Source organism: Heterodontus francisci, chromosome 5, assembly GCF_036365525.1.
Source record: "Heterodontus francisci isolate sHetFra1 chromosome 5, sHetFra1.hap1, whole genome shotgun sequence".
NCBI classification, from domain to species: Eukaryota; Metazoa; Chordata; class Chondrichthyes; order Heterodontiformes; family Heterodontidae; genus Heterodontus; species Heterodontus francisci.
The window spans coordinates 124,045,134-124,068,000 of record NC_090375.1 but is presented as its reverse complement, the minus strand read 5'-3'; the positions used below and the strand labels follow the sequence as shown (position 1 = coordinate 124,068,000).

General features: G+C 42.4%; 1 protein-coding gene across 2 annotated transcripts; it reads right to left on the bottom strand.

Moving 5' to 3' along the window:
- Nucleotides 1-6,547: 6,547 nt before the first annotated feature.
- On the bottom strand, nucleotides 6,548-22,192 carry tmem70 (transmembrane protein 70). 2 transcript variants are annotated; one of them, XM_068032057.1, is made up of 4 exons: nucleotides 21,232-22,192; nucleotides 19,112-19,141; nucleotides 8,075-8,177; nucleotides 6,548-7,949 (listed from the first exon to the last, which is right to left on the bottom strand). In XM_068032057.1, exons 1-4 carry the CDS (start codon nucleotides 21,247-21,249, stop codon nucleotides 7,516-7,518), a joined length of 585 nt encoding a protein of 194 aa, XP_067888158.1. In that variant the 5' UTR covers nucleotides 21,250-22,192; the 3' UTR covers nucleotides 6,548-7,515. The 2 variants fall into 2 exon arrangements, with proteins under 2 accessions (XP_067888158.1, XP_067888157.1); XM_068032056.1 differs by lacking the exons at nucleotides 19,112-19,141; nucleotides 21,232-22,192 and adding an exon at nucleotides 15,858-16,076 and having other exon boundaries at nucleotides 6,549-7,949.
- Between the last annotated feature and the right edge of the window lie 675 nt (nucleotides 22,193-22,867).

The following is a 22,867-nucleotide window of genomic DNA, read 5'->3' as shown; positions in this document are numbered from 1 at the left end:
CATTTAAAAATTGCCAAGCTCAAGCAGCAACACAGAAAGAGAAGTTCATGTCTTGTAGCAGAAAGAAGTTAAAAACATGTCTTATCTACATAACTACTGGTCACAATATTGTTCTGATAAAAGGTCATCAAACTGAAACGCTAACGCTGTTTTTCTTTCCAGAGATGCTGCCTGACCTGAGTACTTCCAGCATTTTCTGTTTTTAAGATCACAATATTGTGTTTGTTATTTTACTCAGGTCTTGCTATAAATATCCTAAAACACATTTGGCTCTATATTCACTAACATTTTTATTTAGAAACATGTGTCCACAACATTCCACAAGGAAGACAATCCTGTGGAAAATGCCAACACTGCTTTCAGGTCAAGTGGATTCTTGGATTTAGATAAATACACATCTTCATTTATATTGGTTGTAAGAGCAGCCCAATATGGAGTTTCCAATACAGAGATGGCAGGTTGGAGATGCAAGATGCCTTACCTCTGTACCCCCACCACAGACACGGATTGCTCTGCTTATGATATACCAACTGCAGCCAAAAAAAGTGCTTTCTTCAAATCTGTCAAATATTCACATTAAACTAAGAGATTTCCTCCTTCCCCCAATGTCTTACAAGTTCCTGCCCTAAAACTAATGGATGCTTACAGTAGTTGGGTTCTCATTTAAAAAAAGGGGGGAAAATAGGAACACAGGTGAGTTACAATGCAGAGGTCCCACTTGGAGGGAAAATACAATCGTCATGAAGCCATTCTCCCACAGCTCCGAGCATGGTCCCAACAGCAGGAGACATGCAGTCTTGACAATAGGTAATCAACCAGACCTACAGCAAATGTAAAGCTTGGGGATAAAAGCAAAATACTGCAGATGACGGAAAAAAAACGGAAAGTGCTGGAAATATTCAGCAGGTCTGGCAGCATCTGTGGAGACAGAAGCAGAGTTAACGTTTCAGGTCAGTGACCTTTCATCAGAACTGGCGAAGGTTAGAAATGTAATAGGTTTTAAGCAAATAAAACAGGGTGGGGCAAAAGATAACAAAAGGGAAGGTGTTGATAAGACGGAGGGTCACAGAATAACTGACGAGAGGGTCATGGAGCAAAGGCAAAGGTTGTGTTAATGGTGTGGTGAAATACAAAGCGTCAGTGCAGAGAGGGTGTTAAATGACAGAATAATGAACAGCCTTGGCATAAAGCACATACATGGAAAAAACAACAGTGGGCAGGTGTTGTGGAATAATCAGACTTGGCACGGGGAGTACTCACAACTGACTTTTATTAACTTGTGCACAAGGAGAACAAACACAGTAGAGCTCACATTGAGACTCAGTGCAATGTTCCGAAGAATTTCAGTAAAACAATGGCAATTATATTATTCTGCAACCAATAATCTTACAACAATAGTTCAATCCTTAATTTGCATTCTAAAGCACCAATAATATTACAATTCAGTTTTTGCTCTAAACGAATAAGATAGTAATTTTCAATGCTTCATTTACATATCTATCTCACCATTGGACTTGCAGCTGGTACAGCGCAATAACAGAAAGAGACATTATGCTTCAACAACACTCTTCTTATCTCATCACCCAGACATGACACATTCCTAAGGAACAGTTAGTGTGAGAAACATACTGACCAGGCAAACCCACACCCTTGTCCAAGGGTGGCTCACCTCAGGTTCCACACTTCCCCCCCTTTTGTCCTGAAAGGACAATCCCCAGTCCTCACTCAAGTTCTATGTCTGCTAGCCGCTGGGCTTCAGGTCCCTGAGGAGAGGGAGGAGATGGGTTGTTGGACTGTCACCAGGACCCTGGAGATTTTGTGACCGGCAAACGGAGCGGATGCAACAGAGGAAGAGTTGGATGACAACATATAGGATGAGCTGCACAGACCACCCCCCCTTGTGCCGCCAGCAAGAAGTCAAGGGCCATTGTCGCTAGATATGATTTCAGGGATTCCAAACCTAGGCACATATTCACGTAACAGTAACTTGGCTACAGTAATAGCAGCACATAGTTGTATCCCATACATTTAGGCATTTGTATCATCACCATTACATAATCAATTGTGCGAACATAATACAGCCGCAATTTCATTCTTAGAGCATGTTGATCATTCATTAATTCATTTTAAGTATATACGAATATGTTATACAATCACCCTTGTGGGGCATAACTAATTGTCTATCTTTTATAGAGCAAGTTTGAACACTGATTGTCTTTAAGGTAGCTGTCCATCCTGTATTCATACATCCTCACACATCGCCTAATTATTTCTTAAGTTTCCAAATTAAGTATGTCACATATAACACCATGATACCCAAAACCACTATCAGGACATGGGAGATAATTCTAAACCAGGGGTGCATCTGCACATTTGAAACCCAGTTTCACAAGTCCTCCCACCAGTTTGAATCATTTATCTCGTCAATCTCATCTAGTAGCTTCTTCAACTGTTGTTCCAGATTGTAGTACACTACAGCAATGACTTCTAGCTGCTGTCTCTCTTTACCCAAGCGTGTGGGCAATGGCTGAATAGTATATTCATATTCCCGGAGGTAATTTGTCAAATCCTCCTTAATACTTTCTGCCACAGTTATCGTTTCTGTCTTTTGTTTATGTATCTCTACCAACTCCATCTTCCCTACTCGGGTTGGTATTTGTGGGTTGAACCAAAATGTACTGTTGCTCACCGGCAAGTCCGTTTATGTCCATACCGGTACTCCTTCGCTGTGGTGGTTAAGCAATATCTCCCCTTTCCCATATAGGCCACATGGGTTAGCCCTGACAATGCTTTAATTAATTTTATATCCCATTCCTGGGTGCACAATCTTAAATTGAAATTAATATACTCAACAATCACTTTTCGCACCCATTCAATTCCAAACAACTTAGAAAATTGATTCCTGTAATGGGTTCTGAATTCAAAATACCAAAATCTCTGTCAAATTCCCTGTCCCGATGTCAGGTTTCAACTAATTCACAACCAAAATAGGTTCCCACAAAATATACACGTGTAAAAATAGAAAAAGTAACAGACACATTCCTTCATCATTAAGGCCAGACAACAAAGAGTTAACGACAGTCGGTTCTACAGAACACAAGCTGCACATCCCACATTCATGGAAGCTTCCAACATTCACACATTCGAATCAAAAGACACAGTAACTTGTTTTTACTCACTTGAAATTTCCTCCTCCTGCTCAACAGGAGGTTCAGACATCTTAGGAACCGCCCCTTTTGTGTTTGCGCAACCAGGATCCTGGCTTTGGGTGCCCGTCTCACTTCCTCAGACTTTCGTGCAATTTCCTGACTCTTCCTCCGCGACTCATCTAAGTGCTTCTGCATTTCCCTCTGCCAGTTGAGATACGCAGACCAACCTATGTTCTTTTTGCCACTTTTCTCTATCTCCCCCAAAACGCATCCCAAACTCTCAATTCGGTCCTTATTAAAAGGTACCGTCGGGCGGGAACATCTTTTCCCTACCCTGCGTCCACTTCACCCATCTCGGGACATATAGAATGCTTTCAGGCCCATAATGTATGTACATATAGGCATTAGGTGTTCCCTTGGGGGGGGGGGGGGGGGGGACCCCAGTCCCCTTTGTTAACGAATTTCCCATAATTACAACAAAAGCTAATCAGATTTTACCTTGCCAGCCGGCTTCCGAATTACCTACCAATCTCGTCGACCTGGTTCTGACGGGGCCTCTAACCACCCTCAAACTTTTCCGGATCCGAACGGGAACTCTAACCCCGAGGGGGACTCTAACCTCCCTCAACTTCTGACGTCAGGCCGGGGCCTCGAACCTCCCTCAAACTCTTCTGACTTACCCCAGTAGTGCTACACAGGTGAGCGTGTGCGTTTCCTTGGTCAAAACCTCGTAATGCCGAAATCAGGCAGCCGCGGTCATAGAGCTGTTGACCCGCGAGGCACCACGCTATTCTCCCGTGCTAGCACTCCGGGGGTTCGTCATCTCGGTGGAACCTCCAAGAAACTGTTGTGGAATAATCAGACTTGGCACGGGGAGTACTCACAACCGACTTTTATTAACTTGTGCACAAGGAGAACAAACACAGTAGAGCTCACATTAAGACTCAGTGCAATGTTCTGAAGAATTTCAGTAAAACAATGGCAATTATATTATTCTGCAACCAATAATCTTACAACAATAGTTCAATCCTTAATTTGCATTCTAAAGCACCAATAATATTACAATTCAGTTTTTGCTCTAAACGAATAAGATACAGTAATTTTCATCCTTCGTTTACATATCTATCTCACCATTGGCCTTGCAGCTGGTACAGCGCAATAACAGAAAGAGACATTATGCTTCAACAACACTCTTCTTATCTCATCACCCAGACATGACATTCCTAAGGAACAGTTAGTGTGAGAAACATACTGACCAGGCAAACCCACACCCTTGTCCGAGGGTGGCTCACCTCAGGTTCCACACAGGCACATGGTAAAAAAAAATGAACAAACTAAAATAAAAATGAAGAAAAAAAGGGAACCAGTCATGCTCTGAAATTACTGAACTCAATGTTCAGTCCGGTAGGCTATAGTGTGCCTAATCAGTAAATGAGATGCTGTTCCTCAAGCTTGCGTTGATGTTCACTGGAACACTGCAGCAAGCCCAGGACAGAGATGTGGGCATGAGAGCAGGGGTGGGGTGCTGAAATGGCAAGCAACCGGAGCTCAGGGTCATGCTTTCGGACTGAGCGTTGGTGTTCTGCAAAGTGATCACCCAATCTGCGTTTGGTCTCCCCAATATAGAGGAGACCATATGGTGAGCAGCGAATACAGTATACTGAATTGAAAGTAGTAAGTACAAGTAAATCACTGCTTCACCTGAAATGAGTGTTTGGGGCCTTGGATGGTGAGGACAGAGGAGGTAAAAAGGCAGGTATTAAATCTCTTGCGATAGCATGGGAAGGTGTCATGGGAAGCGGATGAGGTGTCGGGGGTAATGGAGGAGTGGACCAGGGTGTCGCGGAGGGAACAATCCCTTCGGAATGCTGACAGGAGAGGGGAAGATGCGTTTGGTAATGGCATCATGCTGGATGTGGCAGAAATGGCAGAGGATGATCCTTTTGATGTGGAGGCTGGTGGGGTGGAAAGTAAGGACAAAGGAAACCCTGTCACGCTTCCGGGAGGGAGGGGAAGGGGTGAGGGTAGAGGTGCTGGAAATGGGCCGGACACGGTTGAGGGCCCTGTCAACCACAGTGGGAGGGAATCCTTGGTTGAGGAAAAAGGAAGGCATATCCGAAGCGCTGTTGTGGAAGGTTACATCATCCGAACAGACGCGTTGGAGACAGAGAAACTGGGAGAATGGAATGGAGTCCTTACAGGAGGAAGGGTGTGAAGAAGTGTAGTCAAGGTAGCTGTGGGAGTCGGTGAGCTTATAATGGATATTAGTAGATCTTGTTAAGCTTGGGGAACCTGCAAAGGGAGGAAATCGAGAGGGACATATATTAAATAATTCTAAAAATGAATTTGTAAGTACTAACTGGTGATGCTAACTATAGAGAGTTACCCCTTATAATATCAATCATTACCAATCCCATACACTTTGTTCCACTGAAATTAGAAGTCATTGGAAATCTATTTGGTTAGTAAATGTGTCATAGACAAATTTTTATTTGATTGGTTAAGTTCACAGACTAAGTCGTGTTAAATAAGTAACATTCAGAATTAAGAACTGGATGCATATAATGGTCATGGAAGCTTCTGTTAAACCTGTGCGCAACGCACTGTCAATGTCTACTGGTCACAAGATTGTCAGCTTGTTCCACATTTTTTTTTTTAAACTAGAATCCTAACATTCTAATCTGTTGAATAGTAAACTGCACCTCTATCTGCAATCTTACAAAAACAGATTATATGGTAATTATCACATATTTTGTGGGAGCTTGCTGTGTGCAAATTGGCTGCCACGTTCCCTACAACAGTGACTACACTTCAAAAGTACTTCATTGGCTGTAAAGTACTTTGGGACATCCAGAGGTCAGGAAAAGTGCTATATAAATGTACATCTTTCTTTTACTCCAATAATGAAACTGGTTCGCTTTTCACATTCACTGCATAATCAGTCTTCATCCCAAGGATGACAAGTTGGAGGGTCTTTAATTTACTGACCAATGGGACACTCTTAATTGCCTTTCAGTCTGTCAATTATCTGTTGACATTCACAAACTGAATCAGAAATGGTCTATATACATTTCTGAACAGGATTTAATAAATAAATGCTTTTTGCCACTCATTTAATAGTTGATCTTCAGGAAAATATAATAGAACAGGATTTCTGTGCAATAGAAACAAATGGTATTTGTTTCTCCCTCTTGACAATTATTATACTATTCAAGCTAATATTTTATAGAAACTGGAATTGGATGGACAGGGTATTTTAGAAATAAAAACAAGAAATGCTGGAAATACTCAGCAGGTCCGGCAGCATCTGCGAAGAGAGAAGCAGAGTTAATGTTTCAGGTCAGTGACCCTTCATCAGAACTGGGTCATTGACCTGAAATGTTAACTCTGCTTCTCTCTCTACAGATGCTGCCAGACCTGCTGAGTATTTCCAGCATTTCTTGTTTTTATTTCAGATTTCCAGCATCTACAGTATTTTGCTTTTATTTTAGGGTATTTTAGAAATGTGTAGACCATTTCCAACAATTTATGAAAGCCAACACAAGATATTTCTTCAATGCACTGAACAGCAATTTCTTAGCATCTCATTGGTCGCAAATTTGGGTGCCATTGTGGTCACAAGTCTGAAGCTTTCACCTATGTGGAATTCCCAATCACAAAGAGTGGAGAGAGAAGCAAAACAAAATAAGGTGGGAGCAGTGATCTTGTCATTATTTTCCAGTTCTCAACCAGACATTTCCTTATAGAAGCAAGGGACACAAGATAGTGGGTCATCACCAGGCTGCGCTCCCACCCTCCAGCAACTAGTTCAAAACAACAACGGCAGAGGCTGGGGTGCAGTTGGTTGCATATCCTTTTGGTTCATGGTCAATGTGAGGAGATGAAAGTTGGAGGAGACTCAAGTCAGTTCTCAATGACAACAAGTACTCTCTACTGAACAGCTTCAAATGGTTGCAGATTATACAGGCAAAAAATACTAAAAGTAATTTGTATATAATGTATTACTACAACAGTACATAAAGGGAATAAAAACAAGAAATGTTGTAAACACTCAGCAGCTTAGATACCAGATCTGTCCAATGAAAGGTCATAAACCTGAAATGCCAACCTAACATCTCCACAGATGCTGCCTGACCTGCTGAGTGTTTACAACATTTCCTGTTTTTATTGCAGATTTCCAGTACCTACAAGATTTTTCTTTTCCTTTTAGTACATACAGGGAATTCCTCGTTAATTTTATACATTTTGGTTGAACAAGGAGCACTTAGCTGACTACCAACAATCAAGACCAAGGAAACAAGTTTTACTGTGTAAACCCAAACTGTAGAAGGAACCTCCCCCTCCCTATCTTCATTTCTTTCCCCTATTACTTTTTTAGTTCATCCAAATTAAAGGAGAAGGGCTGATCATAACCCATTAGGTGACTATAGTCACTTGGATGCCAGAAAAGCATTGGATTTACTAGCAGTGACTTTTTGTCTACATAAAATGTGGTGAACATCTTGCTGACTCCTGGAACCTTCACATCCTTTTGATGGAAAACAGTTTTCTTTTGCTGAAGGAGAACATTGTAAGTGATTGCTGTATAGTTATCTGTTTTCGCATTGTGATATAGGTGAACCACGTAACCTTTGGTGAGGAGGTGCAATACCATAGGACTTAAAAAAGTAAAAAATCCCATTATGCCACAGAAAGCTGTTTGTAGTGCAGGGCTCTGAATTCCAAGTCCAGACTGCAAGAGGATATAAGGCATCATACACAAACTGAAAATACTGGATGAATAGGAGAAGAACTTCACCCCTATAAAATAAAAGATATTTGAAATAAGAAAAAACGTGCTAACTTCATAATCAAAATAGTTTTCATCTCTAAATCTAGAAATATTTGGAAATAATGTTAAAAACAAGATAGATTTCATTTCTCACCAAGTACTGCTCTGGACAAGTTTCCAGTGTAAATTAATCGCCCCTCCACAGTGTTTCCATCAGAGCAAAAGCAGCGAAAAGGTTGACTGAATGCAAGGTTAATCTGCACACACAAGAAAAGTGCTTGTATTATCTGTACAGAACTGGACAATTAGGATAAAGTAATACATTTTCAACTTCAATAAAAAGGTGGTTAGATACTAAAATCTCAGTCACTAGCACCTCATCCCCAGTTTTATATCTATTCATTTAGCGGAGGACATGTGCGCTTGGGAATGGAATTTTTCGTTATTTTTTTAAAAAGCTAATTTCTCCCCCTTGTCAGCAAACATTTGCAGGTTAGACATACGATAAAGCATCCTTTCCTTAATGCCTTAATGTATCTTCATTCTCAGAATAATACATCTTACTGCACCAAGCTTTGACTGAGGTTGCCATGCCTCTTTTTCAGCTCCTGCTCTGGCACTAATCTTGAGTAACTGCTGATCCCAGTCTCTCCTGCTCTACATTAGTCTTTGCTCTTAGTTCAGCACTAGAAACATTTCAGAGATCAAATGTCACTAGTTTATTTAGGATATTGGTACCAATATACAGTAGGAAAATAATTAAGCCAATGTATTTAAATGACATTGTAATATGGCAATTCATATCTTGAATTCCCTTAAGCTAGGTTGGCATCACCACTACAGATGTTTACAACACAGGTCTATGATAGAGTGGAAGGCAAGACAGAATAAATGACAAAAGGGATGATGGTGCAAGGCAAAAGGAGGATGATAATGGAACAAGAAACAAAAAAAAAATGGTTCTAGAGGAGGTGTAAATGAGAATAGCAGAATCATTGCCAATAGCTGCTGTTCAGAAAATAGGGGCAGAGAATACGATCTGAAATTGCTGAACTCAATGTTGAGTCAAAGTACTTTACAGCATTTCTTGTTTTCTGTTTTTATTTCAGATTTCTAGCATCTGCAGTATTTTGCTTGGTATTACATAAGGCGGGGGGGGGGGGGGCAGTATTTCTTGCATCCACACTCCTCCAGATAGTACCAAAAGAAGTGGGATTGGCAGGATGACATTACCTGCAGGAATTACTTCTGTACAACAGCAGCAATGTGCTTTTATATATTGCCTTGAACACCCAAGACGCTTCAGAGGAGCATTATCAGATAAAATCTGACACTGAGTCACATAAGATGTTAAGGCCGGTAACCAAAAACTTGGTCAAAGAGGTAGCTTTTAAAGAGCGTCTTAAAGAAGGACAGATTGAGGGAAGGAATTCCAGAGTTTAGGGCTTCAGCATCTGAAGGGACGGCTGCCAATTGTGGAGCAATTAAACTCGAGGATGAGAATGAGGCCAGAGTTGAAGCAACAGATATCTTGGAGGGTTTTAGGACCAGGGAGGTAAAAAAGACAGGGAGGGGTGAGGCAATGGAGGGATTTGAAAACAAGTATGAGAATTTTAAAATCAGGTGTTGCTTCGAGCGCCAACATGGATCAGCAAGCACAGGAACAATGGGTGTACAGGACTTGATGTGAGTTAGGGTACGGGCAGAAGAGTTTTTAATTACCTTAAATTATTGCAGGGTGGAAGGAAGATGGAGACCAGCCAGCAGCATACGGGAATAGTCAAGTCTAGAGGTAACAAAGACATAGACAAGGGTTTCACCAGCAGACACCCCAAGGACTGCAGCAGTTCAAGGAGGCAGCTCACCACCACCTTCTCAAGGGCAATTTGGGATGGGCAATAAATGCTGGCCTTGCCAGCGACACCCACACTCCAGGAATGAATAAAAAAAGATAAGCTGAGACAGGGGTGGAATCAGACGATTTTACACAGGCAGTCTAAGTGATGGCGCAGATGTAGTCGGAAGCTCATTGCAGGATCAATTAAGATACCAATGTTGCCAACAGTCTGGTTTAGTCTCAGTTGCCAGGCAGAAGGATGGAGTTTGTGGCAGGACAGTAGACTCAGTCTTCCTAATATTTAGCTGGGGGGAATTTTCTGCTCATCCAGGACAGAATGTTAAACAAGCAGTGTGAAAAAGTCAGTGATAGTGGAAGGCTCAACCGGTGGTGGTGAGGTAATGTTGGGTGTCATCAGCGCACACATGGAACCTCATGGGTTTTCAGATGATTTCGCCGAGGAGCAGCACGTCAATGAAAAATAGAAGAGGGCCAAGAATAGTTTCTTGGGGCACTCCTGAGATAACTATGCAGGAGAGGGAAGAGAAGCCATTGCAGGTGATTCACTGACTATGATTGGATAGATAAAAATGGAACCAGGTTAGGGCAGTCCCACACAGCTGGATGATGGAGAGGAGTTGGAGGATGATTATGTGGTCAACCCAGTCAAAGACCAAGGACAGATCGAGAAGGATGAGGAGAGTGAGTTTATCACAAATACAATCACAGAGGATGTCATCTGTAACTTCGATAAACAGCCATTTCAGTACTGTGGCAGAAGCTTGATTGGAGAGGTTCAAACATAGAGATACAGGAAACACAGATTTCAGAGTCAACATATTCAAGGCCTTGAGAGGAAAGCAAGGTCGCAGATGTGGCTGTAGTTTGCAAGGACGAGGGGTGATGATGGCAGATTTGAAGGGGAGGGGGACAGTATCTGAGGAGAGGGAACTGTTAACAATATCAGCTAACATGGGCCAGGATGAATAATTGGGTAGTCAGCAGTTTGGTGAGAATAGGGTCAAGGGATCAGGCAGTAGGCCTCCGGGACAAGATGAGTGGAAAGGGGCATGAGGAGAACCAGAAAAGGGAATATGGGGAGATAGGGGAAAAACTAGAGAAAGATGCAAGATCAGGGCTAGGTCCAATGGTAAGGGCACCTGCATCATGCATGCATACATACATAGGTTGCTGGAATCAGATACTGGGGAGATTCCACAGGTGTGTAATATGTCAGTACAATGGCAATTAACCAGTGATTGTCTGCTGTTAGGAAAGAGCAAATTTGAGATTCAGGATTTAAGGTTTCCAAAATTTGAAATCTCTTTGGCCAGCATAATGGCTCCATTACAGCATGGCACTTTATCATCTCAGAATCAGATACATATGTGAGACACCAGAAGTTGAATAGGCAGCAGCGGCCTTCCATAGGAATTTCCAGACTGTTACTTTCAAAAATAAAATGCCATTTGGACCATTAAGTCCACCCCTTTAGACCTGTTGTAGGACTACTCGAATTTTCAAATGCCACTATTTTTAAAGGAATGCAAGCTTCTTTCCTTCTACTGCAAAAAATCAAGCTGCGCTTTTATTTTGCCCTCTATAATCCACAATCCCTCATCTCAACATGCATTATACCAGCATCCTTTTAAAAAGGTTGTTAATTGACCCCCAAATGAATTACCTTACCGGCAGCCTGCTCCACAATGCTTCCACCAACAAAACTTCAACCCAGTGTTACAATGCACAAAATTCTTACTGCAGAAACAATCCAAATTTGAATGGAAAATGTTGTAACAGTACTGAAGCATTTTTTTTCAGTTTACAGCCACTTTCTGGAAATGAACAGATGTCTTGAATAAAAAGCTAATTAATGTTTGGCTAGTTTCTCAACCCAAATCCAAAATGCAAAATTAGCATTGTTTGATCTTGAGCCAAGCTTAAGTCCAATTTCATTCCTATCACCAAGATTACCTTCGCCCACATACAGAACATTTCAAACTTTACACCAGGGATCGTTCCCTCCACGACACCTTGGTCCACTCCTCCATTACCCCAGACACCTTGTCCCCTTCCCATGACAGCGCAAGAGGTGCAATACCTACCCTTTTACCTCCTCTCTCATTATCCAAGGTCCCAAACACTCCTTTCAGGTGAAGCAGCTCACAATGCGGTCTCTACATTGGGGAGACCAAATGCAGATTGGGTGACCGCTTTGCAGATCACCTCCGCTCAGTCCAAAAACATGACCCCGAGCTCCCTGTCGCTTGCCATTTCAACACACACCCCTGCTCTCATGCCCACATCTGAGCTGGGCTTGCTGCAGTGTTCCAGTGAACATCAACGCAAGCTGGAGGAACAGCACCTCATTTACCGATTAAGCATGCTACAGCCTACCGGACTGAACATGGAGTTCAATAATTTCAGAGCATGACTGGCCCTTTATTTTTTTTTAATTTTACATTTCTAACCTTTGCCAGTTCTGATGAAAAGTCATCGACCTGAAACATTAATTCTGCTTCTCTCTCCACAGATGCTACCAGACCTGAATATTTCCAGCACTTTTTGTTTTTATTTACACCATTACCTTTCCTATAACCTTTCAATGTTTCTATCTTCCTCGACAAAAATCTCAAATAGAAACATAGATATAGATTACAGAAGGAAGCCATTCAGCCCATTGTGTCCCTGCTGGCCGAAAGAGTTTCCCAGCCTAGCCCCACTATCCAGCTTTTGGTCCATAGCCCTGTAGATTACAGCACCTCAAGTGCACATCCAAATATTTTTAAAATGCGATGAGGGTTTCTGCTTCTACCATACTTTCAACCATTGAATTCCAGATCCCAACCACCCTCTGGGTGGAAAAAATACTTAACTCCCCTCTAATCCTTCTGACAATCACTAATTCCATGCCCCCTGATTTTTACCCTTTGCTAACAGAAATAGGTCCTTCCTATTCACTCCATCTAGGCCCCTCATAATTCTATGCACTTCAAATCTTCCTTCAGCCGCCTCTGTTCCAAAGAAAATAACCCCTGCCTATCCAATCTCTGTTTATAACTAAAAATCTCCATTCCTGGCAACATCTTCGTAAATCTCCTCTCTGGTGTTATCACATGCTTCCGTAATACAGCGACTTGAACTTTACTCAGTACTCCAGCTGCAGTCTCATACTCCACGCCTCAGCCAATAAGAGTATTCCGCATGCCTTCTTAACCATCTTATCTTTCATGCCAGCTTTGGGGATCTCTAGACATAGAGTCTTCTATAATTTTCACAATCCTACCATTTATTCTATATGCGCTTGCCTTGTTTGTCCTCCCCTAATACATATTTCACACTTCTCCTGACTGAATTGGCATCATGATATCGTTGCTGTAACGGAAACTTGGCTTAAAGAGGGGCAAGAATGGCAACTCAACAACCCTGGATGTAGAGTTTTCAGGTGGGATAGAGTGAGTTTTAAAAAAAGGAGGGGGTGTAGCATTATTCGATAAGGAATCAATAACAGCTTTGAGGAGGGATGATCTGCTAAATGAATCATCAAATGAGGCCATACGGGTGGAGCTCAGAAATAAAAAAGAGGCAGCCACACTACTAGGAGTGTACTATAGACCCCCAAATAGAGAGAGAGAGGGGGAAAAGAACAAATATGTAGGAAAATTTCTGAGTGCAAAAACTGTAGAGCAATAATAGTTGGGGATTTCAACTACCCCACTATCAACTGGGTGAAGGGCACAGAGGAAACAATTCTTGAACTATGTTCAAGAGAACATTTTTTAGCCAGCACGTAACAAGCCCAACGAGAGGGGGCGCAATTCTAGATTTAGTCTTCAGTAATGAAGCCGAGCAAGTGGAGGAAGTAACAGTGGGCGACCATAATACAGTAAGTTTTAGCATAATCATGGAAAAGGACAAAGATAAAACAGGAGTAAGAGTTCGAAATTGGGGGATGGCAAATTTTAAGAAGCTGAAAGGTGACCTGGCGAAAGTGGACTGGGTATAGTTACTTGAAGGAAAATCAGTGCCAAACCAGTGGGAGGCATTAAAATGCCCTCCCATCTGCCCAGATTAATTCAAAACTAAGGCCAGAACTGCCCATTCACTTGTTGGGCTTGCTACATAGTGGCTAAAAAGCTTCTCCTGAATACATGTTAAGAATTCTGCACCCTCTGTACTTTTTACACTGAATTTATCCCAGTGAATATTAGGATAGTTGAAATCCTCTATTACTGCCCTATTGTTTCTGCACTTCTCAGCAATTTGTCTACATATTGGCTCTTCTTCTGACTGTTTGGAGGGGTCTACAGTCTACTCCCTGCATTGAGATTGCCCCTTTTTCAATCCTCCATTCTACCCATTTGGTGCTCCTTCTACCATATCATCTCTCCTCACAGCTGTCTTTGTTCCTTTAACCAACATTACAACCCCCTCTCTATCCCATCTGAAAACCCTGTAATCAGGAATGCTGAGCTACCATTCCAGCCCTTCAAACTAAATTTCAGAAATTGCTATATCATACTTCCAAGTGGCTAATCTGTGCCCCCAGCTCATCTGTTTAATTCACTATTTACTCCTAGTATATACCCCTAATCGCTTAACTCTTTTGTTGTCTATTTTTGAGTCTGTTTGCTCACCCTTCCATACTTGCCTACTAATTTTCTGCCTTCTATTTCCAGTGTTGCTTCTCTTCCTTCTGAATTCACTCAGTTTTCCATCCCCTAGCTAGTTTAAGCTCTTCCCAACATTAGTAAATATTATCTTGTTGGGCCACCCCTTGCCAAAAATTTCTCTAATCACCTCTGTGGACAATTCCTCTCCCAACGCATGTCCCATCAAATCAACTTCAAGATGCTGGTCCCAGGGCAGAATTCTGTGCTGTAACCATTCTATGATTAATCAACTTCAAATCGCTTCACAGGATCGTTCAACCTTATTTAGGGAATAGTTTCCAGTCTTATATCACAGTCTAACTCTCCACTCCTCTGACGATAGAAATATTTTCTTCACCCCTGCTTACTCCACTCCATCAATAGCCAATCTTGCAGCCATTGTATTCCACCCCACGGGAATTCTTACATTTTTTCACTTTCATGCCTTTTAAAAACTTCCCAAAATCAGTTTGTTCACCGGTGCCCGTGGCATTCCCTCGTTGTGCTCAGAAGCGATGCCGACTACTGTTTGCGGGAGTGCTGAGCCAGAGCCCAGAACAACAGTACTGACGCAAGCTGACCCAGAACAGTACTTCAACGCAAGCTCGAGGAACAGCATCTCATCTACCGATTAGGCACACTACAGCCTGCCGGACTGAACATTGAGTTCAATAGTTTCAGAGCATGACAGCCCCCCATCTTACTTTCATTTTTAGTTGTTTTTTTATCTTTTCTTTTTTACATTTTTTACAACCTTTTTTTGCATTTATTTCATTTCATCTTAGTTTGTTCAGCTTGCTTACCCACTGTTTTTTTCATGTTTGCACTTGCTGCTGTTCAATATTCAGTCCATTAACACCTTTTCTGTACTAATGCTTTGTCTTTCAACACACCATTAACATATTGTTTGCCTTTGCTCAGCTATGTGGCCTTGTCCAATCTACACCTTCTCCTTAAAATAAAAGCAAAATACTGCGGATGCTGGAAATCTGAAACAAAAACAAGAAATGCTGGAGTCACTCAGCAGGTCTGGCAGCATCTGTGGAAAGAGAAGCAGAGTTTACGTTTCGGGTCAGTGACCCTTCTTCCGAAGAAGGGTCACTGACCCGAAACGTTAACTCTGCTTCTCTTTCCACAGATGCTGCCAGACCTGCTGAGTGAATCCAGCATTTCTTGTTTTTGTTACACCTTCTCCTTTGTTATCTGTTGCCCCACCCCAGCCTCACTTGCTTATAACCTGTGACATTTTTAATATTTGTCAGTTCCTAAGAAGGGTCACTGACCCGAAACGTTAACTCTGCTTCTCTTTCCACAGATGCTGCCAGACCTGCTGAGTGGTTCCAGCATTTCTTGTTTTTATTACAACAGTACTGAACAACTCTTGCGCCCTGCAGCATCCCTCCTCTGGCCTGGCTGGCCGGCCACCCACCCTCACTTACTCACTCTACCTGTGCGCTTGTGCGGCTGCCAATAAGCCGGGACCCTCCCGCACTCTTCGGTTGCTGGGTGTCCAAGAGCCAGGTCATGTAGTAGCTTTTGTAGCCACTAAAGACACAAAGAGTCCGAACAGCTGGACACAGAGTCGCCATCCCGACTCTGCTCAGGATAACTGAACGACCACTCAATTTCATCCCGAACACCGCCACCGCCATTTTCGCTACGGCCTCCTCCACCTCAAAACACACTGAGACACCATTGGCCACTGGCAACCACCAATCACAAAGACACTTACTCCAAGAGCCCCGCCTCAACCCAATTGATCGCGGCAAGTTAATGAATAGGGTCCTCCGTCTGAACATAGAGTTTATCCCCTCACCTTGTGGCGGTACCAGACTTTGGCGGAACCGAGGGGTTTTTTATACTTCACCTGTAGCATCCCAGAGAAACAGCAACACAGCAGGTGCAGTGTAACGCCGAGAGCAGGGAGTGTGCTAGTTTGTACTGTGGGCCTGGCAGCAATTCGGAGAGTTAGAAAGGTAGACAATGTCTCACTGAAATTGTTAGCTGGCTAACGTTAGATGAATTCATTCAATGATGGTAACCAATATGAACACAAGCAAAATTGAATCCTCCAAATAAGGTAAAATATTTACAAAAGAAACGAACCTGATTCGGGGAGAAAAGCTTGATCGAGCATATAGCTCTTAAGCTCAAACTTTCCCTGTTTAAATCCACTGTCCCATTACAATTTGCCACTTCATATACCTTTCTGAACCATTATATATAAAAAGGACCTTGACTTGGCTGTACCAGGCACAGTCTCAAAATTTGCAGATGACACAAAACTTGGAAACATTGTAAATTGTGAGGAGGATAGTGATAAAATTCAAGAGGATATAGACAGGCTGGTGGAATGGGTGGACAAGCGGCAGATGAAATTTAATGCAGAATTGTGTGAATTGATTAATTTTGGTAGGAAGAACGAAGAGAGGCAATATAAAATAAAGGGTACACTTCTAAAGGGGGTGCAGGAGCAGAGGGACCTGGGGATATATGTGCACAAATCATTGAAAATTACAGGGCAAGTTGAGAGAGCTGTTAGTAAAGCATATGGAATCCTGGGCTTTATAAATAGGGGCATAGAATACAAAATCAAGGAAGTTATGATAAGCCTGTATAAAATGCTGGTTCAGCCTCAACTGGAGTATTGTGTCCTGTTTTCTGAAGGATATGAAGGCATTAGAGAGGGTGCAGAAAACATTCATGGGAATGGTTCCAGGGTTGAGGAATTTCAGTTATGTGGATAGGTTGGGAAGCTGGGTCTTTTCACCTTGGAGAAGAGAAGATTAAAAGTAGATTTGATAGAGGTGTTCAAAATCATGAAGGATCTGGACAGAGTAGATAGGGAGAAGCTGTTCCCATTGTCTGAAGGATCCAGAACCAGAGGACGCTGACTTAAGGTGCTTAACAAAAGAAGCAACAGTGACATGAGGAAAACTTTTTTATGCATCGAGTGGTTAGGATCTGGAATGCACTGTCTGAGAGTGTGGTGGAGGAAGATTCAATCGAGGCCTTCAAAAGAGAACTGGATAACTATTTGAAGGGAAAATTGCAGAGCTACGAGGTAAAGGCAGGGGAGTGAGACTAGGCGAGTTGCTCTTGCAGAGCTGGCATCGACACGATGGGCTGAATGGCGACCTGTGCTGTAGCCATTCTACAATTTCATGAAATTTCTTATCTAAATGCACATATAAATGCATTATAAAGGATTAAACTACCTTTGTAAACTACAAGCTGTGCATGTATGTATATTGAACATGGGTAAAGGTATACTGTTGAATTGGTGAGATGGCTTTATCTTAATGCTTTCTCTTCACTTTCCCATTGTATATTATCTTCCTCATTCTAGGTCACTGGACCCACTTCATTAAGTTACGTACTGTATCATGTATGGGCCTTTTCATTCTGGATGCCATAAGCATGCAGGTTCTCAGATTTTTCTTGAGGCCCAGCTTGCATTCCAGTAGAGGAAGTGAAAGTATGAGATTCTGTGTTCAACTTCTGCTGTACGTTTCAAAATACATTTAAACATTTTCCTGCCCATGTCTGCTAACAGACTGACAATGGAGGGTAGCTTTTGGTAAGCTGGGTTTGGTTGGTCTGTTGAAAATTAAAATGTCATTTACATTTTTAATATTAAAGGAATAATGATCAATTGTGCAGTTACACTGCCCATTTAAATCTCAGCTCAGCTGTGTGACTTGCTTCCTATTCCCTCAACCTTTTTCTCACTAAATTCCTCCTTTTAACGCCTCGGGAACTGACCTCTCCCTTTCAAAACCAGCAGCTTCACCCCATCATCAAAAACAAAATCTCAATCTATCTATTTTTACTAACCACCATCCCATCTCCCAACTTCCCTTGCCTCTCCAAGATCTTAGAACATGTTGTTACCTTCCAGATTCTTGATTATTTTTCCGGCAACTTCATTTGATTTCTGCTAATTAATTTTCTGTTCCTCCCACAGCACCAAAACAGCCCAAACCAAAGTCACAAATTACACTCTATGACTGTGACCATGGTGCATTGTATCTCCCCGTGATTTTTTTTTTGTTTTGAAATGGGTGGAGGCAGAAAGCTATTTGGAGCTTGCTCTTTTATCTCCACCAGATCCCTTCCTCCTTATGGTAAAGTATTCTGAGATGTCTTTCTGCACTTGAGCACTAGATAAATTCATGTTGGGAAAAGGGTGAGGCTGTTGACTAGATATTGGCCATTCATTTCTGAGATATGGTTTTAAATCTAACCCAGTCTGGTGGAAGTGTTGCTGGGTCAAAATCCTGGAACTCCCTTCCTAACAGCACTGTAGGTGTACCTAACCCACATGGACTCCAATGGTTCAAGAAGGCAGCTCACCACCTCCTTCTCGAGGGCAATTAGGGATGGGCAATAAATGCTGGACTAGCCAGCGACGCCCACATCCCAGGAACGAATAAAAAAAGAATGTTTCCTCTGCTGGTGTAAAGGTTAAATGAGTTTGGGCAATTTCAATGCACTTCCTAGTGGACATGGATTTACAGCACAAAAACTGCCATTAATGTGATGCTAACTAACAATGGTACTCAGATCTAAGAATGACTGGTATGAGAAAAAGTAAAAATACAACACTGGTGCATTACAGGGTGGTATTGTGAGTTGAAGTTGAGATACACTGTTGGAGCATAATAAAGGGTGCTTTACATCGAAATGCACTGCAACTGACCTGGGAGTGCTTGATACTGACAATGCGTGCCTGTAATTAAAAAGAAAAAGAAATCAGTTTTTCTTTAAAGAGTGTTTTACATCTGTAACAAACCAAGAGTGTAATTGGTGTCACTAGAAGCAACTTTTTATAATATAACTTGATAACAGCCTCAATAAATTTATATTTGAGATATTTATTCAGATTAAACAACTATTTTACTGAAACATTGATTTTTGATGTTTGCCTGTTATCTGACTGTTTTAAGAAAAACTTCCATATATGTAAAATAATTTAGGACATCCAGAAGCACTTCAAAGCCATACATTATTTTTGAAGTGCAGTCACTTGTAGCAAAACACATTTCTATTATATTTGCTGTAATGAGATAAAGGACTCTTAAACTGTTTTGATTAACAGGAGAACACAATGCTTTTCTTCAAATAGGGATCTTTTACATCCAAGCAGGCAAATAGGTCCTTTTTGAATACTTCATCCTACAATGCAGCATTTCTTTTGTTCTGCATGAATTCAAACAGCTTTCCTGGTCCTACAATGCAAATATTTTCAATGAATTTTCATCAAAAAAGCAAGTATCATAACTCATATGGGACCAGTTTTCTAATACTTTTTTGTATGTTTCATGTTTCCCTGAGGCTTGCTATTTCCTTCAGGGGTCAGAGAAGAATTTTGGCCTGGAATTTTCTGCAGTGGTGATATTGGCAATGAATGCCATAAGTTGGACCGTTGTGCTCCCCAGACTCCATTGACAAATTTACACCACAATTTGTTGCAAAAGTACTGTCCCAGAAATTGCTGGGTAAACAACAGTGAGTTTACGGTGCCTGCCAACAAAGCAAAATAAACCCCACAACTTGTAGTAAGGAAAGGAAATGTCATGAGTTGCAAATCCCCAAATATTGCTGCTTCACAAAAATGGGAGTTCGCCATTAACCTCCCCATGAATGAAATAAAAGAAAAACTTGCAGTTATGCACCCTTCATGACCACTGAACATCTGAAAGAACTTTACAGCCAATTAAGTACTTTTGGAAATGTAGTCACTGTTGTAGCAAATCTGGCAGCCTATTTGCACACAGTGAGCTCCTACATATAGCAATATGATAATAACCAAATAATCTGTTTTTGGGATGTTAATTGAGGGATAAATATTGGCCAGGACACCAGGGATAACTCATCTATTCTTCATTGAAGTAGTGCTGTGGGTCCACCTGAGAGAGAAGACAGAACCTTGGTTGAATGTCTCATGTGAAAGACAGTACCTCTGACAGTGCAGTACTCCCTCAGTATTGCACTGGAGTGCATAGATAATAAAAATTGGCAAGTCATGCTGCAGCTGTACAGAACTTTAGTTAGGCCACACTTAGAATATTGCGTGCAATTCTGGTCGCCACACTACCAGAAGGACGTGGAGGCTTTGGAGAGGGTACAGAAGAGGTTTACCAGGATGTTGCCTGGTCTGGAGGGCATTAGCTATGAGGAGAGGTTGGATAAACTCGGATTGTTTTCACTGGAACGACGGAGGTGGAGGGGCGACATGATAGAGGTTTACAAAGTTATGAGTGGTATGGATAGAGTGGATAGTCTGAAGCTTTTTCCCAGGGTGGAAGAGTCAGTTACTACGGGACATAGGTTTAAGGTGCAAGGGACAAAGTTTAGAGGGGATGTGCGAGGCAAGTTCTTTACACAGAGGGTGTGAGTGCCTGGAACTTGCTGCCGGGGGAGGTGGTGGAAGCAGGTACGATAGCGACGTTTAAGAGGCATCTTGACAAATACATGAATAGGAAGGGAATAGAGGGATATGGGCCCCGGAAGTGCAGAAGGTTTTAGTTTAGGCAGGCATCAAGATCGGCGCAGGCTTGGAGGGCCGAATGGCCTGTTCCTGTGCTGTACTGTTCTTTGTACTCTTGATTTTTGTGCATGTTTGGACCAAGGCTGTAATAAGGAGCTGTATGGTTCTGTCTGAAACCAAACTGAGCATCGGTGAACTGGATATTTGTAAGTAAGTGTCGCAGGAAAGCACTGTTGACAACACCTTTCTTCACTTTGCTGATGATTGAGTAGATTGATGGGGCAGTAATTGGCTGGAATGGATTTGTCCTTTTTATGGACAGCACATACCTGGGCAATTTTCCACATAGGTAGATGCCAGTGTTGTAGCTGTACTGAAATAGCTAGTCTGCAGCTCAAGTCTTCAGCACTACAATCGGAATGTTGTCAAGGCCCATAGCCTCTGCTGTATCCAGTGCGCTCAGCTGTTTCTTGACATATTGAGTGAATCGAATTGGCTGAACATTGGTATCTGTGATGCAGGAATTGGAACTTGGTACACTTGGCACTTCTGGCTAAGATGTTTGTGGGTCACTTAGCTCTGGCTATAGCATGCTGCTTCCGCTATTTAGCATGCATGTAGTTCTGTTTTGTAGCTTCACCATGTTGGCACATTTTTAGGTATGCTTGGTGCTGCTCCTGGCATGCTCTGCTACATTCCTTTATTTATTTAGAGATACAGCACTGAAACAGGCCCACCGAGTCTGTGCCAACCATCAACCACCCATTTATACTAATCCTACATTAATCCCATATTCCAACCCCATCCCCACCTTTCCTGAATTCCCCTACCTATACTAGGGACAATTTATAATGGCCAATTTACCTATCAACCTGCAAGTCTTTGGCTGTGGGAGGAAACCAGAGCACCCGGCGAAAACCCACGCGGTCACAGGGAGAGCTTGCAAACTCCACACAGGCAGTACCCAGAATTGAACCCAGGTCGCTGGAGCTGTGAGGCTGCGGTGCTAACCACTGCGCCACTGTGCTGCCCTTGTTGAGCCAGATTTAGTCCCCTGGCTTGAGGGCAATGGTAGATGATTAAAATGCCATGAAGTTACAGATTGTGGTAGAATACAATCCTGCTGCTCCTGATGGCCTACAGAGCCTCATGGATACCCAGTATTGACCTACTAGATCTGTTCTGAATCTACCATTTAGCATGGTGGTAGTGCCACAATGTGATGGAGGGTATCCTAAGTATGAAGACAGGATTTTGTCACCACAAGGACTGTGTGATGGTCACTCAAGACTTGGCTAGTTCAATCAGCATCAGTGCTACCAAGCTACTGTTGGTGATGGACGTTGAAGTCCACACCCAGAGTGCATTCTGTGTCCTTGCTATCCTCAGTGCTTCTTCCAAGTGATGCTCAACATGATTAGAACTGATTCATCAGCTGTGGGAGGGCGATAGGTGGCAATCAGCAGGAGGTTTCCTTGCCCATGTTTGACCAGATGCCATGAGACGTCATGGGGTCTGGAGTCAATGTTGAGGACTCCCTGGACCACACTCTCCCAACTGTATACCACTGTGCCTCTGGTGGGTCTATCCTGCTGGTGGGACAGGATATACTCAGGGATGGTGATGGAGGAGTCTGGGACATAGTCATACTCAGAATCATACCTTACAATGTCACCCAATTTTGGCATAAATCCCCAGATGTTAGTGAGCTCGACTTTGCATGGTCAGCTGGGTTGCGGTACCTTTGTCGTGTCCGGTGCCTGGGTAGTTGCCAGGTGGTCCATCCAGGTTTATTGTTATTAGACTTTTTTGTTGTGGTTTGATACAACTGAATGGCTTGCTCAGCCAATTCAGAGGGCAATTAAGAGCCAACCACATTGCTGTGGATCTAGAGCCACATGTTGGCACAGCAGATTTCCTTCCTTAAAGGATACAAGTGAACCAGATGGGTTTTTATGACAATCC

Bases quoted from the DNA above. Each gene is read 5' to 3' on its own strand.
- tmem70 (XM_068032056.1), bottom strand. From the start codon at position 16,061: ATGGCGGTGGCGGTGTTCGGGATGAAATTGAGTGGTCGTTCAGTTATC. The intron at 8,178-15,857 runs GTAGAGTGAGTA...TTGTGTGTGCAG, and splicing joins GCAGCCGCACAAGCGCACAG to ATTAACCTTGCATTCAGTCA. The intron at 7,950-8,074 runs GTGAGAAATGAA...TTTATTTTATAG, and splicing joins CTTGTCCAGAGCAGTACTTG to GGGTGAAGTTCTTCTCCTAT.